This window comes from Drosophila montana, unplaced genomic scaffold (assembly GCF_035044405.1).
Source record: "Drosophila montana isolate Dmon_TW-CO22-7 unplaced genomic scaffold, ASM3504440v1 contig_3216_1, whole genome shotgun sequence".
Lineage (NCBI taxonomy): Eukaryota > Metazoa > Arthropoda > Insecta > Diptera > Drosophilidae > Drosophila > Drosophila montana.
In genome coordinates this window covers 237001-255234 of record NW_026998096.1, presented here as the reverse complement: position 1 = coordinate 255234, position 18234 = coordinate 237001, and the positions used below count along the sequence as shown (strand labels likewise).

Genomic DNA, 18234 nt, shown 5'->3' with positions numbered 1-18234 from the left:
ATTTTCTCCAAGTCAAGTAAATGATTTTTGCATTAATATAAACGAATCTAACTCTATAAATAGAATTCGCCCAACGTATTTGAAGTTTGCACAAAAAAATCCGTTTAAGCAGATGTTTTTCCATAAGAAAAATATCTGATTTCGAAAGATAATAACTGCACTAAATGCAGGGTATACAGAGTATTTAATCTTTTTGCTTTCGATTTTGCGAAAAACTAATCTACCCTCCGTAAAACTTGAAACCATTAAAGAAAAGCTCTCATAGATGGCGCTTATTAACGACTCAAATTTATCCCGATAGCTGGCGTTTTGCGGAAAAAGCTATGCAGCGCCTACACACAGTTGCTTTGATGTGCGAAATTGCTTTAAGCTCAAAGCTTCTGGCGCTGCTTGCCATATGATTGCCGTCCTTGTTCTTCAAATGCGCGTTTAAAGGCCAAGAATACTTTTGACGCTGTCGCTACTGCTGCCTGCCTTTTACACGTCCTTGGCCCCGCGTCGCACTCGATCTGTCTATCTCTCTATGTGTGCGTGTGTGTGTTTTGCGTACTTGCGAGTGTGTGTGTGTATGCGTGTGTGCTTTCCTCTTCTTCTACCTACGCCAACAACTTTGCTACTCTTACTGTGTTCCCGTTTGTGTTGGCCTACAGACCTAATTTTTGCGTGTGTTGTGTGCTGTGCATAGTTTTCCCGAAAAAATCGGAATAAACAAATAGAAAGAAAGTAAAAGCAACCATATTCAAATAGCGTGGCGTGTGTCGGCGGCAGGGAAAGTGAAGTTTAAATCCAAACGGTGTGAGTGTGAGCATTACGATTTCGAGAACAGCAATAACAACAAAAGCCACTAAAAACTTAAAAGCAAGATGAAAATGTGTATTTATATGCGTGAGCAGCAGCAGCAGCAGTCGCAGCCACAGCTAAAGCAAGTTTCAATAACGGTAGTGCAAGTTTTGTAAAATTATTACATACCGAAATATGTATGCACACGTTTACGTACTATATGTATGCACATATGTACATACATATTTTGTTCTGTCATAGAATTGGAGCAGAGCAGCTAAAACAACAACAAAATTAGTAGAGCGCCCCCTGCCAGCCAGCCACAGCAACAGCAACAACAAGTAAATGGTCGTAATTGTGTGTGTATAAGTGAATATACATAAGTGCGCGTTGTTCTCATGTGTTCGTTCGTGTGTAATAGGGAATTGCAATTTGTTGTTTTTGTAGGAAGAGCTTTTCGCTTGTTGCGCGTGCTCGTCTTTCTCGTCGTCTCGTTGTCGTTGTGCAAGAAGTTTTCGTCGTCTGGCTCGGCATAATTGCAATAAATTTGCTGTTTTTGATACATAGAAGGAAGCAGCAAACGCCGACGCCGACGCCACCGTTGCCGCCATGCAAAAACAAATTCCATGTGCGAAAGACAACACTAAAAGCGAATAGCGAATAGGCAAAGCGAAAACGAAAAAAAAAGAAAGAAATAGCAAGAGAATTGGCGCAGCGCAAATAATAAGAACATACACTAGCGACGGCAGCAGCAACAACAACACCAACAACAACAGCAATAATAATAATAAGAGTGAGCGCGCAACTGTGTGCGTGAGTGCTGCGAAAAAAAGCAAAATAAAATAAAATAAAAAATATGCTGAAAAAGCTTTCGACGACGACTTCGCAGCTGCTGCTGGCGCAGGCGGAAACTGCATCAGTGCTGATCGTAGCGGGAACAGGGCTGCAGGGGCAACATGAATCACGATAGTTCTTCTTCTTTGTGCGAATAACCGTGTGAAGTGTACAAACAAATAGAGAAGGCGAAACGGGACAACAACAACAGCAATAATAGCACTTTTGCTTTCGGTCCCAACTGGTTTTAAGAACGACAAAAAGAAAAAGCACACCAAATCGAGCGCCCCAAGAGCCGCCGGAGTAGCAGCGCGTCTTTGTTGTGATCGCTGTCGGTGTAGCGGCGCATGCGCTACAGCGTCGCTGTCGCTGTCGACGTCAGAGCAGCAGCAGCAGCAGCTGCTGTTGCTATTTTATTTAGCATGAAAGGTAAGTTTTTGCTTCATCTTTCTGTGCTCTGGCACGCCCCTTACACTGTCCGCCCCTGTCAACTGTCCCGGATCTTTTGTCTAGTTGCGCCGAGCTTTTTCGGTTGCAACTTCGAAGGGAGAGAGGCAAGGGTTAGGTTGAATGTAGCTAATTAAGTTCTGGGGAAGTTACTTGAGGGCCTTCCAGTTGAAATTGCCAACCATTGGAATTGCCAATAAGCGGAAGAAACAACAGCAAATTTGTAAAGATTAATGCTGATTGGATTTAGCGAGTGGTGAAAAAGGCATGACTGCAAGCTGAGATTCTAATTGGAGTAAATTAAACTGGAACTAAGCAGCCAATTGCCTTCACAAATTTGACTCTTTTACCGTAGTTAGGCATTAAAGGTGCGAAAAGAGTAATTGATAGGTAACTATGTAGAGTATACCTATGTTAAGCTAAAAAAGAATTCTTAAATCAGAAAAGGTAGACTTATAGTAAAACCGAGTAATTATCCTATATTTTGCAATATTCCGAATCTACCATCTATGTATGTATATTTATGCACCAATTTATAACTAGAGCTTTCAAAGCTATGTTTACTCTGTTAGTGCTTTAAAGCTTTTCGAAGTTGTGGGTATATGACAACTTGACCTTGACCTACATTCCCTTTTGCTTGACTGACTTTCATAGAACAACATTGGCCTGCGTTTATATTTAGCTTCATATCCTGTTGAGCTTTTTCCCACCGGGCACATATATTTTTTTCATTTTTCATTTATTTTTTTGCTGTTAATGCGTTTTACTTTTTGCTAACTTTGTTGTTTTTCGCTTGACCTTTTTGCAGCTGGAAGACAATTTCTAAGTAATTGCAACTACTAAAGCTACCTGCCAAACTGCAACAACAATTGAAGCATCACTAATAACTGTAAACAAAGAAAATAACAAGTCAAAGTACATCACAATACTACACAACGTATTAAACATGGATACCTTTAATGTACCTTTGCTGGCCGAGAGCAGCAGCAGCAGCATTGCCAACTATGCGGCCAGCAACAACAACGATAGCAACAATCATCATCATCATCAGCATCACCAGCACCTGCAGCAGCAGCAACAACAGCAACAACAGCAGCAGCAGCATCAGCAGCCAGTGTTGCCACATCATCATAAGGATCAGATGCTTGCCGCGGGCAGCACACCAATGATGCCATTTATTAACTATGCACAGCTGCAAAAGGATGCGCTGCCCAATTCCAATTCGAATCCGCCCGTTGAGAACTTTAGCTCATTGCAGGCCATCGACAACAGCCAATTGGATGGCGCCGTCTCCTTGAGCGGACTCTGTGAGCGCATCTTTGCCAGTCCCAATCCGCACAGTAATAGCAATCACAACAACAACAACAACAACAATGTGGATGGTAAAGCGTCAGCGCCATCTGGCGGCGGCAACGGGCCACTTATACTAGAATCCGTCTCCATGTCATCATTTGCCAATATACTGTTCAACAACAATCGCAGCAACCAGACCACGGCCAGCGTCGAGACACTCAACAGCATCGATCCGCTGCTGCTGCAGAAGACCAACTCGGTCGAGTATCATCAGCTGAAGCCGTTGGAGAACGGAGCCGGCGCCGGCGCCACGGCGGCGGTGGTGAGTACATCCGGTTTTCTAAGCTCCACAACGGCCCAGCTGCTGGACTTCGAGGTGGTGCCCACGAGCAGCGACAAGGATGCGGTTGTTGCTGCCAACAACGGATTGGCTGACACAACAACTGCAACTGCAACAGCAACAACAGTTGCAACAGGAACAGCTGCAACATCAACAAGCACTGCCAATCGAAGATCGATGCACAGCATCGAGGAGCTGGCGGCTAGTTCCTGTGCTGCCGCCAAAACCAGCAACAATAGCAGCAGCAATACAACACAACAACAACAGCAGCAGCAACAACAGCAGCAACAGCAACAGCAGCAGCAGCAACAACAGCAGCAACAACATCTTCAACAACAACAACAACATCAGACGGGCAATCTCAGCGGATCCAATATAAGCTCCGAGGATGAGTCCATGTCGGAGGACGAATTTGGGCTAGAGATTGACGATCAAGGGGGTAAGTAGGCACATCTTTTACCCAATTTGATTAGTTCCGCATAAGTCTTAAGATGTTGGCAATATTCTGTTGTGTGTGCAACATACAACATTCTAGCTGAAAGTGCAACAAACGCGTGTAACAAAAAACTTCTAAAGAATCAAATCAAAGTAAAACAAATAAGTAAATCATAACGGAAGAGAATGTGAATAATCAAACTAAACAGCAACAAATCCGGGGAAAAACCCAAATGAAAAATAACAAAAGAGTTCACGAGGAGTATTTGAAAAAATATAAAAAATAATGAATAATTCCAAATAAAATGAAAATGATAAATAAAATATAATTCGACAAATATCCAATTACAATTCATGAAACATAACCAAATTGAAGTAAAAAAATCAAAATTCTTTTTAAAAATATTACATCATTATTACTTGTACAAATAAAAGAAAAGCGGGAAAGTAGAATATCTTCGGCACACCGAAGAATAAATACCCTTGTAGACATAGTACAGCTCGAAAATCGAACCGTGAAAACAGAATATTTTGCCATATAAAATCCCTCTATTCCACCGATCTTTCTTATAGCAGCTATATTTTATACACTCTACTAGGGTATGAAAACCAGAAAGGTCGAATATATATGGTAGTTATATATGGTATAGTGCTCTGATCTTGATTTTGCATATATGTAGGGTTCCGATTTATGTACTGCCTCCAACAGCAAATACTGAAGACTAGTTTGGATACAAGCATACAAACGAATTGACGGATGGACGGGCATATTTATATCAACTCAGCTGTTGATGCAGATCTAGAATATATATAATTTATGTGGTCATAGATGTCTCCTAGGCATTACACATTTCATGACAAAGTTATAATACCCTCTGCAAGGGTATGCAAATTTCTTTAAAAAGAAGAAGCACAACATGTCAGTTACTCTGAATACTAGCTTTCACGATTTTCAGCAATACATAAGCCCACGTCTCAAAATCGATATTTATCGGTCGGGAGGAGTTATAGACAAAATTAAGGAGAACAACTTGGTTTTCGCAAGGTGCATATCTTAATATATTTCAACTTTGAAGAGTAGTTTTTGTTTATATAGACGTACATAGCTAGGTCAGGTCAACTTATCGGCCTGATCAAGAATATATAGATTTAGTTGAAGATGCGTTTTTTCAAGTTTCAATCGCGCTGAAATTTCTCAGCGTTTAAATATAATACACACATGAAAATCGATATATATCTCGACTACATGTAGCACAGCGAACAGGGTATCGCCTAGTCGAGTAGAGCACTCAACCAGAGCAGCTTAATTTATTGCTCTTGTCTCGGATGATGCCGCTGCGTCAGCAAACGCACGCACTTGCGAGTTGCAAGTACAACGTTAGTTATTGTTGCTGCTGCTTGCGGCTGACATTCAGCAATGTCAGGCGTCGCGTCGCCCACTTTTGCGACCTTCAATGCTGCATGTTGTGAGTGTGTATGTGTGTGCGTGCATACTAACAAGCATGTGCATTGGAATACCCACAAGTGCAGGGGCGTCGCTGCAATCCTGAGCGTGTAGCTAAAATTGGAGCAAGGTCGTCATGCGTTAGAATTTGGGTCAAGCGCACGTCGCGCATTAATACCCCTTAAAAATGGGCAAAAGATGGGCATTAAAGACTATCAGTCAGAATTCAATCTAAGACATAACGCTTTTAAAGCTCTCGAGGACAAGTTTCTCTCACAAAATACACAAACTCTTGCCTACGAATCGTACCACGTAGCCTTGCATATATATTTACTGGGTATCTTCTAGTCAGGCCTGTTCGAGTAGCGAGCACTTTTGTGTTCTTTTTTGTTGTTGTGCTGTTTTGTAAAATGCATTAGAGATTGGGCACAAGGATGCGAACGCACACACGCACAGACACTGTACACACATAAGTATATAGTGAAATTGCATAGAAATTGACGGTCACATTTGAATGTGTGCGTGTGTGTGTGTGTGTGTGAGTGTGTGCATCAGCCGCGTCAAGCGAAACCCGTCAGCCGCATCAAACGTTTGGCGCGTGTGTGCAGTATGCACGCTCTCTCCCTCTCTCTCGCTCGCTCTTGCTCTTGCTCTTGTTCTCCTTCTCTGCTTCTGGCTCTGCCTCTATCGCTGTCGCTGTCTCTGTCTCTGTTGGTCTGTCTATGCTTTGCACTCTCGAGCTTTATGTTCTGCCTCAGTTGCTTTAACGCCGCGTCGCCGCCCACTGCAACGCCGGCTGACATTGACACAGATAATTGCAATGTTTGCGACGCCGACGTCGACGCTGACTGAGGCGTTCGATAACCGCGCTGCGTCTATTGCTTACCTCAAAGGATTTAAATGGGTCAAAGTCAGCCGCTTGTTGCTGCTGCTGCTGCCTCTGCCGCTGCTGCCTCTGCTGCACTTTGGAAATAGCTAACGAGGTCGCCGACGACGCAAATTGGGGCATGACATTGCAGGGGATACCGCATAGTTGTTGTTGCTGTTGTTGTTCTCCTCTGTGTTGTAAATTCATTACAAGGTTCTATGTCGAATGTTGCGTCTGAAGCGGCGCGACAGAGACTTTGTCAAGGACAACGTTGCATGTCCTTGCCGCTGCCTTATTTGCTGTTGTTGCATACACTATTTGGGGCAAGGTCGAACTATGCAAATTGTGGCTGCAACGTTGTGTGATTTAAGCTTGCCACGTGGCTGCAGCCTTAAACTCTATGAATGAAAATGCCACAAAACGGCTTTAAGATACCTAAAGCTGAGCTGTTTAAGGATTATTTAAACGAGGATTCTAGAATTTGTTCTTCGTAATACCCAATTATTCATGTGGTTCATTAAATATGTATTTTATGCCACATTAAAGTAAATGGCCAACAAATTGGGGTCCCCCCAGCCATATTCTCCAGAATGGTCATTTCTATAAATCTTTTCTATATTATCTTTTCGATAACTAATCTCTTTTAGGATTATTTAAAGGAGAGTTCTAGAACTCGTTCCTCGTAATACCCAATTATTCATATGGTTGAATTAATATGTATTTTATTCCACATTAAAGTAATTGGCCAACAAATTGGAGTCCCTCAACTTAGCCAAATCCTCCAGAATGGTCATTCACACTGATTGTATTGTGGAGTATTCTCTTGTAGTCGGTATTCAATTTCAAACCTCAAATGTAAACCGCAAATTGTAATTGAAATACAGTTGGCGTTAGTCAAGCGATCAGAAATATTGTAAATACTATCAAGGATGCAACATTGAAAAGTTTATTAAGTATACATATTTATTAAATGCTATTGTGCAATGTTTATTATTCAGAGTTTAGATAATGCTTCAAGGTGCAACGCCATTAAAGTCGTTCAATCGGAACAAAATAAAAAAAATAAATAGAAAAAGAAAACAATAATAAAAGCATTTACCGAACCTGCATTTTATTGGCTTGCAAAGTATACAATTGTAAAGTGTTTGGCAAATTGTGTAATTAATTGTGCTTAATACATTAGGACAAAGAGTGCTCGAGTCGCATAGAAGATACCTTGGTCTAAATTGACCCAATATAAAATAGTTCCCAAGAAAACTATGTGATAAACTTTGACCCAAGTACTGCTAAGATATAAATCCAGCTGGAGTACCCTTAGTATGGCTTTTAAAAGCAGGCAGGGAAGGAATATATAGGCTTTATAGGGTCAAAAATATTAAATTGCGCCTGATACATAGGGCCTATAACATACATAAAAAAGATTTGTGTATTCAAAACAGTTTTTCCTTTTGGAACATGTTTTGTTAGTCTTAAACGATGTGGTATCAGAGTTTATTTGCTGAAGGATCGTTCTTTTAAAGTGGTCATATCCATGGCCTAGAAGGAATACCTATACATATCAATTTATATGTATGTATATATATACTATATTCTTGGTCAGGCCTTGTTGTATATATATATATATATATATATGTACATATATCGAAACAAAGTCTAGCGAAAACAGAAATATATAGTCTCATACGCCAAACGCACGATGAGTTGAGCATTTGACTATATTTATCGTCTTATATACACAGAATAAATAGATATCAATCCTATTTCCTTCCTGCGCTGTGGTACATAAACACAGTTGGGCGACATATTTCGTAAGAATCGGACTCTGACTACCGAAGATATTCATATGCATATGTATATTTAGACTGCATTTCCCATAGCGTATGGGCTGGGAAAGAAGAAGAAGCACGCGTAAAGTGCGCAGTTTGCGGCGCGTGTCTTTGCGTTTATATGTGTGTGTGTGTTTGTATATATATATATATATATATTTGTGGTTTTTGTACATATGTATATATTTATATAGAAGAGGCTGCTAATATTTGTTACAAGCAGCTCAGGTCGGCGAAAGCTTAAAGGTATCTGTTAGTCGTGCACTCCCGTCAAGGGTCCTTATAGTGGCTTTTGCTTGTTATGAACAATTTCTGTCGATAGAGGGCGCCCAGTAGCTTTCTGTTGTGCCAACACGTAGTTGAGCGTGGAGTTATCGATATCGATATCTAAAAGTCGCAATATCGATGACGTGTCGTAAAACTGCATCGATTAAGACTACAACTAATTTAAGCAAATCAAACTATGTTTATTAATAAACTAGTCATTCACGATTACTAAAATGTTGTACTTGCACTTATCGATATCGATATAAACTTTATCATCGATTAAAATAAGAGTAAATAAAAATAAATTCAGCTAATTCAACTTTGTATATTTACCAATAAACTAGTAAATCAGGATTACTAAACTATGTGCTCATGCAATATTCATTGTTTTTTCTAAATTTATAAACAGTCCATATTAAAGGTAGAACTTGGTAAATGTGCTTGTAAAAGGAATATTCTTATTATTATATTAAGATTAGATAGTAGAAGATTGGAATGCAGAGTTCCTCCAACGATTAATCCTGAAATATTGGAAATATAGATAGAAATTTTAAGCTCTAATGATGAGTTCGTCTAACTATATTACGATCAAGAATTTATAACGCTCTTAGTTGTTTGTTTTAATTTATTTTCATAATTTTTTTCTGTTTACTTTGGAATATGCAATTTCTCAAAACAGATTTGAATGCGGGTAATCAAATTTAAATTGTATTCAGTTATTGTTGCAGTCTATCTCCCTCCCGCTCCCTCTCCCTCTATCTCGCTCTCTCCCTCCCTCCCTCCCTCTCTCACTGTCTGTCCGTTTGTCTTGTTGTTGCTGTTGACGATTTTCTCGCATTGCATTGGCCATTTTGTTGTTGACCTTAACTCAAAAATAGAAAAACTGCCATTGAGAGTTTGGCTGAGTGGCTGCCGTCTCGATGCGCCGACTGCGGCTTGGCGAGGGGTAAGCGGGGTGCTGCGGGGTGCTGATTGCTGTAGCGGTCTGTATGGAAAAGTGTGCTAATGGGTCGCCAGTTGACCCTGTGCCAGATTTCAAATGACGCCGACGTCATCGGCGGGAACGGAGGGGAACGGGCACGGCGAAGGGGAAGTTGGGGGCGTCAACTGCGCAGCATGCAGTAACTGTGCATGGCAATTGCGATATGACCACCCACCAGGGTGGAGAGGGTGAGTTTCTGTGCAGCCATCGAGCGAACGAGAGAGTGAGAAAGCGAGAGAGAGAGAGAGAGAGAGAGAAAGAGAGCAGAGCGTGAGCTTGCATTGCATTGATTTTCCTTTTGTTTTTCTTAGCTGAAAAAGCGCATTATATTGTCGTTGCGCTCTCTTCTGAATGCACCCATTCTCTCTCTCTCTCTCTCTCTCTCTCTCTCACACTCTCTTGCTCTATTTTTCGTGCACGTAGTACTTGGTGAAGAGTGTGGGTAAATGGCGGCCTGCACCCTGACCTAGTTATATTCGCATGCGTTATATTTCTAGAATTTGTTTACCCTTGCAGATGGTATAATATTTTCGACACGAAATGTATAATCCATTGATGATAGCATTTCACAAATTAGATGCATATTATTTATTGCTGGTATCAACAAAAATATTAATGACCCAAGACAAGACGTGGAAGAAGGTGCGCAAAATATTTCTCAAAACAAATAATTGGATTTCTTAAAGCAGCTCACCTTAAACAATATTGAATCCGTTTCTTTTCTCAGTCTTTAACAGTCAAAGCGTATACAAATTGGGAATTTTAATACAATGCGATTTGCTTATAAACAATTTGGGACCTGTTAAAAGACAGCAGTTATTTGGGGAAATTGTAAAATCAATCTCAGACTATTAAGATTGGGTTTTATTTTTTAACAAGGAGAAGGAAGAGAGGCTTCCTTCCATAAAGTATATATATTCATGGTCAGCATTATTATTCCTAAGCAATCGATATAGCAATCCGTCTAGTGTCCGCGAGGTTCTAGTTTGTTTCCTTTAATCGATAGCTTTTACCATTTCCATGCAATCGGTAAAAATCAATAAAGAAAACATGTTTTTTGAGCAAATCTCTTAAGATTTTAAAAGCTAGAGTAAACAAATTGCACTTGTTGCTTCTAGACTAGATCAAGTATCTTTAATTTTACTATTAATATTTAATATTTTGCATACATTCCATACATTTTAGTTTACAGTATGTATGCATGTACATATGTATGTATATATGTGTGTGTGTATGTATGCATGTACATATATGGCCTCTAACTGCGTTGTAACATATTTTTGCGCCTTTTAGTCGATGCTGCTATATGTTTGGCTCTTATCTTTGGTTATCGCTGTGTATACGTAATGTACAATTTGTAAATTGTATATTGCGTATACGCCGCGTGTTGCTGATAACTTTTAATAGATGGCAAGTACTGACAATTCCCTATTAGTTAGTACAAAACTAGCAAAGGCAGTAAAACTGTTTAAAGCCAACCAATCGGTTTGAAACTGGAATTCAAAAGATTCTTTATTTAGCATGAACCAAAACATAAATCGGATAAGTTGCCTGATAAGTTGCTGTTGAAACATATATTTATATCCTTTATATTATGACTGTCATGATTTGTTAACATTTTCAAAATTATTATTCAAAGAAGTTGTTTACCTTTTCTGTATTTGCATATGCTTCTATGCATGTGCGTGCAAGAGTGTAGCGCATTCAGCTGCCAGCAAAGTCGGTTCGCAATTTGCGCGCCATTCACAGCTACAGAAACGATTGTAGTTCATTTTTTTAAACTGGAAAAAAAACGTTAAAATACACACATACACACACACGCAGGCAATGCACGCACACACATGCCGATACACATAATACGTACAGTCGATACGTAAACACGAGCAGAGCTTTTCGGTGAGCTTTTGACACTGCATGTGTCTGTGTGTGTGTATGTGTGTGCCTGGTCGGTCTCAATGGGTGCGTGTGCTTCTGTTTGTATTTAGGCTTTGGGTCTGTGCGCTCTAGTTGTGTGTGTGTGTGTGTGTGTGCTGCAAAGCAGAATATAAACTGCAGCGATCTTCAGCCAAAGCACACAACAACGAACGCAATAGAGATAGCAAAAACTGATACAGATATAAACAGCTTAAAAGCTATATTTACACATGCCGTAACACAGACACACACTTACACACACACACATACACATGTGTACCACTATTATACTATAGCCTATGCATTCCAGTGCAAACACGTGAGCGAGCTTTGCCGGCGGAAAGCTCAGCGCAGCTGAGGTAAAATGGGCCGACACCGACTGAACGCAATGTGCCTCGGCAAGCGAAATCAATAGTTGGGAACAGAACACAAAAAAAAGGTGAGGGGGGGGGGGGGGGGTGTAATAATTGCCACACTATCAAAAATATGTTCAAATATGCAATATCAACAGCAATATAAATAATTACTACTGTGACGTAAAATCAATATATTCTGCTACATTTGCGGAGGGTATTAAAAAAGTGAGCATTATTTGTAATTGAAATATATTTAGTCGGTAAATGTTTATATATATAATTAAAAAATATTTAGTTAGTAAATGTTTAGAATGTATTTATTTAGTAGTTGACTGAAATGCACATATCTGTTTATTTTGCCAGGCTATTTCCACGTGTCGGTCTCAGAGAGTATACGAACCAGGTACATCAAATATGAAATGTATTTTGTTGTTCGACAAGCTCACGCAGATATATATTGTTTATAAATTTAGCTCTTATCGTACCTGAGATCGTTTCAATCATTCGCATAGACAGACAGATGTCGCTTGTTCTTCTCATTATGAATAAATATAATTGTTTGTATGTTAATTCGTTTCGAGGCAGATTTCAAAGACCTTAAGAGCTACAGACCTCCTATTTGTCCACATATTAACAGATCTGTTTTAATTGGCATCTCTAGTTCGCCTTTTTCCTCTCTCGAACTTTTTTTTAGTTTGTAGATTATTTTAGTACCACTCAAAAATATATATTTATGGTTTTTTAGTTGTAATATTCAGCTCTTACAAGTTTTTCTGTTGTTCAATAATATTTTCTGTATGTCATGCAAAATAAAAATCGATGAATGGGCAAAGCCTGTTACCTTTCGAATAACTAGATATTAGAAATAACACAATTTTTTGCAGCTGAACTGTAATTACATAAGTCTGTATAAATGCATGTAAGATACAAAGTATCTTTATAAGTGCATGCTTTAAGATACATAGTACCATGTAAAATGATCGATAAATCGATAAAAAGACTTATGGCAGGTTTGCTTGAATCCTTTTAAATTTGACTTAAGTCCACAAATTTGAGAAACGAAACTATGCAAGAAGGCAAAGTAATTAGTATTTTATTTCTTAAGTGTCGCCAACTATCGGCAGGCTCTTCCGATAACTTTCCCAATAACAACTATGTATCGATATTTCCAAAATCACACTCGTATATTTCCTTTTTGTTTTTAGTCCGCGAACAGAGTATTGCGCAGTTGGTCTTGCCTCCTAAAATTGGTAATCAATTCAAATATGTTGAATATTTTGAGTAATTTAACATAAAATGGTTTACCAGACAGAAAATTATAATATCTCGTCCCCAACTCATCAGACAAAGTGAAGGCTGAGAGAAGAAGAGGCGCGAGTTTAATCTATATAAGATCCCTTTTTTATGTAACTATGCATGCAGGGTATCTGCAAGTCGGGCACTCTGCTCGGCTGTCTGCGGCTCGACGGCGTCGAGCTGTTGCCGCTGATAGTCGTCGCAGCGTATTGAAATACGCGTGCGCTTTTGATAGATGACCTACTTTGCCATTTGCATGGCCTACTGCACTTGGCCAAGTTTTTGTCTCGCTCTCGCACCTGGCTGGCGGCCGCGGAGTGAGCGCAAGGCAGGTCAGCAATAATAATAAAGCAAATAAAAAACAAGCATAACAATTTTAAGACGTTTCGTTTTGTTTGCCACTTGATAAGCGATGTCAAATAACACAAAAAAACAAAAAAACCAACACAAAAAATATTACTCATACGCCGCGTTGTGCTGTGCGCCGAGTTTTGATACTCTGAAACGAATTATTTGCACAATATGTAATTAGTTGGAATATTTAGATCATGGCAGCCATTAAAACATTGTAATAACAATTGCTGTCAAAAAAAAACTCAGCCACACACACATACACACACGCACACACACTTTTAAAATAACTCCCATATTTAACTGCAAAGGGCTTAATTTGAATAGGAAATCCCTGGCCGAATTATGTTGATTCTTGTTGGCTGATTATTATTAGTATATGTACATGTATGTATATGAATATGTATTCCTGATCCGCATCATTAGCCGAGTCGATGTAACTATGCACAGTTCTGTCTTTTAACTGTGGGTTTGCATATGTCGAGATGTGTTTTTATGGAATTGGAGATGAATTCCTTTTGGTTTTATCAGCGTCTGCATACAATAGAGTATAGCCTGAATCAAATTGTCTTGTATAATTGGAACAATCAATCAAATATTTGAATAAACAACTTTTTTAGCACATTCGGGTGCTGCCTCTTAAACTTGCTTTAACTTGTCGTAATATAGATAGTATATATATAAAATATAGATAGTATATATATATATATATATATATAACATAGATATAGATAGATTTATTACATAGACTTAATATGTAAGAATATGTAATATTTATATGTATGTATTTTTTTTGGGGATGCTTTTCCGGTTTTCTTTGCTACATCTTAACTTCTTGCTCTTAAATTAGGATTATTAATTGATTTGATAGAAGTTTGAACCTTCTAGAGATCTAACAAAGCAGAGAGCATTAAATAACAGTTGTCAAACATATAAAATATCCCAATTTTCAAAACACTTTCGATGTTCACTTTATAATTTGATTGCATCAGGGTAGATCCTCTTCAATGCGTCACACTTCTAACTAAATAATAATATACCCTGCAATTGTGTACAAATAAAGGCAAATAGTAAATTACCTTAACATAGAACTAATTAAGATATATTTTTTATCAATCCATTATAATAATTATCTATTCAAATCAAAAACCAGGTGCAATCGAACTATTACTCGTTTGTTATACCCCTTCTTCACATATTTATTAGTTGTACAGGGTATTCGACTTTAAAGAAAGTGCGTGTCTTGAATGAACAATGTTACGCAAAAGATCGTGAATACGGCGCACATTTTTTTGTTTGCTTTTTATACCCTCTAGCCATTGACAATGGTTAACAGGGGGTATATTGATTAGTGCAGATGTGTGAAATGGGCAGAAAAATCATCTTAATCAGGATGATTAGGCATGAAATTAAGTTATGGTAAATTATAATTTGGTATTAATAATAATAAATACCTTCCCTAAATCGATAAATATGGGATTCTTAGTATTAGACCATATATAATATCTTACATTTTGAACAACAAATACAAAAGATTTACTGGAATCAAATATGTTTCTATAGTGTCGGGCTAAAGGAAAGATGTGTAAATCTCGCTACAGAGTATCTGCTAGTCTGGCACTGTAGACTAGCGTCTTTTGTGTTGTTAATAAACAACCTCCAAAAATATCACGCACAATCAGAAAGAGCGATAAAGAGTGCGACGCACGCGGGCAGCGTAAAGAGACATTTGAGAGCGCAACAATGTGCGTGAGCTTCTGTCCTATGGCTCAATGTGAGGGTGTGTGTGTGTGCAAAGTATTTTCGGTTTATTTTGTTGGGTTAGGTTCATTGAATAGTTGTGAGTGTGTGTGTGTGTGTGTGTGTATAGTGCGTGCGAGGCGTGAATTGTGTCTGTTTTGTATATTTGTGTGTTTTTTTTTGCCTATTTCGTGCATTATATATACATAAATAAATGTATATGTGTATGTGTTTGTGTGTGCTCACCGAAGCGTCGCCGTGTGGGAATCTCTCGTTGTGGTTTGTGTGTTGCTCAAGGCAAAGCAACTAAGAAACAAGAAAGAACAGCTCATTTCGGTAAGCTGCAAGTTAAATACCCTTTCTCTGAATAGCCAAACAGGAGGTTAATGTAAAAATAATTGTCCTGCAAAATATTCTTGTAGAATGCAGCATTATATTTTTAAATGCCAATTTTGAATATTTAAAAAAAAATACTAACTAACTTAATTTTCGAGCTGTTGCCATATGACAGAGTAGGGCTGTTCCCATATGTTACGCGCAATAAGTAAGATCAAAATATCTTCAAAAACCTATGATACCCTTTGCAAGAGTATAAAAGCTTTCAGTGCTCGTATGCCACTCCCCCTCTCTACGCATGGCGCTACGCAACTAATAAACCCATGCATGTGTAGGTATGTATGTATGTATGTATGCATGTAAGCTCACGCAGAGTGCAAGAGTAAACGAGACAGCGCGACATTTGTAAGTATCTTTGGCTTTTATTTTTTTCGTTTTCGTTTTCATTATTTCGTGTTGGTTTTGTTTTTGTTTCTGTGTCGATTGCGTTGTTGAATATTTCCACTTTGTTTATATAATTTTAATCAAAAAAAAAAGAAAGAAAAAAACATACATTCATACATTTTTATTTGAGTGTGTGTGTGTACGTAAAAAGCTTCAACGTTTTGAATAAAGTAGGTTAGTGGGTCACCATATCTAACAGCGGGCCAGCAGCAGCAACAACAACTGTGCCAACGTCGGCAGCGACGTCAGCGTTGTCAGCAGCCAGACGAAGCAAATTTTCATTTATTTGTTAGTCGTATTTTGTATATATATATATATTTATATATTTTAGTTTTTTTTCTTTTTTGCTTCTTAGAGATTTTAAGTTGCACCGTAATAACAAATTTGGTTGTTGGCTAGTTTCGTTTTCTGTCTTTATTTTTCGTATACCCTGTACTATTGAAAATAGATTGAAAAATGGAGTTCACTTTCATCGCAATCGGCAGACTCTTCCCTTGGCTATATGCTCAGAGTACATCAAATTAAGGATCTGTAAACGGTTTTAGTATATAAAATCATGTCTTATTTTATTGCTAGGTCTTTAGCCTAGTCAGATTTTTGACTATAGTCTATTTCTCTTATCATATATCTTTGCACAACCGAGCATTGCTGCGCGATCGATGGATAAACCAAAAGTTTAGGGAATTCTTTATCCCTATTTCGGTTATTTTCTAGCATATAGTCACATAAACACAACATTACCGTTGTATGGAAACTTTTTACTTATGTTAACAAAGAGCTAATATGTATACCCTTGTAGTGGGTATTATAAGGAGCAGGATACAGTGCCGACCTCATAAAGTATATAGGTGGATATATATCAAAAGCCTATTCGAAATAGAAGTAAGTCTGATTGGCTGGATGTTTCTATGTTTCTACTAATATCCCAGTTCTTAAGCTGTCAAAATGAAACTTAGCATAGGTCCGTCTTGTTATTGCAGCCAGAATATAACTGACATAGGGATAATTGGTCGAAAATGAAGTTATTCTATGGAAAAGTTTTCTGTTTTTCTTGGTAAGACTATCTTACCAATTGATAATACACTTCCGAATCGCACGACAACTTTTGTTCGCCTCTATTTAAAGGACAGTATTTTTTTTTTGGGCCATTTGTTAATTTAAGATTTCAACAATATTTACCAAAATTAATATTTAAAGTACAGCAAAAGTAAAGATTAGCCTACGTAGGTTATACATTATATACAAACATACACATATACATTAAATAGCTGTCGTTAGCGGGTTCGTACAAAGCTAATATACTCTCCTTTATAAAAAAAAGTGTATTCAGACAATGTGAGAAGCGTTAGTAGGCCGAGCCGCTCTGCCCACCAGAAAAGTTGTTTTTAGAATTAAGTAATAACAAATATAAATGCGAATTTAATACGCAATGTGTAAATATGTTGGCGGCAATTTTAAATAAATAAATATATAGGTAATATTTTTTTTATAATTTTTATCTTTGATTTTATCAAAATCCTCCCACATTTAAAAAACCAACTCATCTTGGCCATAAAACTGTTTTTACTTTAAACTAAAAACTCAGTGACTAAAGGACAGAAATATTTTTTTAATTAAGTCGCTGAGTCGCTGTGGGTTCCCACAGCATGTCCAGCGAGAAATGCACGAAATGACTTGGCGGCTCACCCCCTGCCCCCTGCCCTCTGCCCACTGCCAGTGCAAAGCTGCCACCCACCAGCAAACGCCTGCTAGCCTGCCATTATTATGCATTTCTCCTGCCAGCTGATAGCAGCTCATTTGTCTATGCGCATACGGGCACACTGGCTCATCCAACCAACCAACCACCCACCCACCCACCCAGCCACCGCCCACGTAGCCACCCCGCAACTGTAACTGTTCCCGCGCGCTCGACCAACTAAAACGCGCATTGCATTTTAAGCACTCAGCGTCGCTGGAACTAACCCTCACAGCTGCTCCCTCTCTTCGCCCCCCCACCACCACCACCGCCGCCAACGCTGCTGCAATTGTTTTTGTGGCCTCGTGACCTAGTTTCGAGCCTCGTCAACTGCAACGACGACGCGTCGCAGCGCCGCCGACGCTGACGGCGTTGTCTCTGCTGACGAGCGCGTCAGACGCTTAAATGAATTGCAGCAGTCGTGCGTTAGCTTGTGTGTGTGTGTATGTGTGTGTTTTGCAAAAAAAAATAAAGAAGAAATATCAAAAAGGGAAAAATATAATAAATACTGAGTGTAATACTGATATATAGAAGCGGACGAGAGAT

The 18234-nt window shown here is 38.7% G+C and overlaps 1 protein-coding gene across 1 annotated transcript in view; it reads left to right on the top strand.

The window, feature by feature from the left end:
• The first annotated feature begins 603 nt into the window (after positions 1-603).
• Positions 604-18234, top strand: part of ftz-f1 (ftz transcription factor 1) — a 45118-nt gene continuing 27487 nt past the window's right edge. Inside the window, exons 1-2 of the mRNA XM_064688921.1 lie at positions 604-2043; positions 2870-4133. Of these exons, the coding sequence (XP_064544991.1) occupies positions 3008-4133 (1126 nt within the window). The 5' untranslated portion in view covers positions 604-2043; positions 2870-3007. The remainder of the gene's footprint in view (positions 2044-2869; positions 4134-18234) is intronic.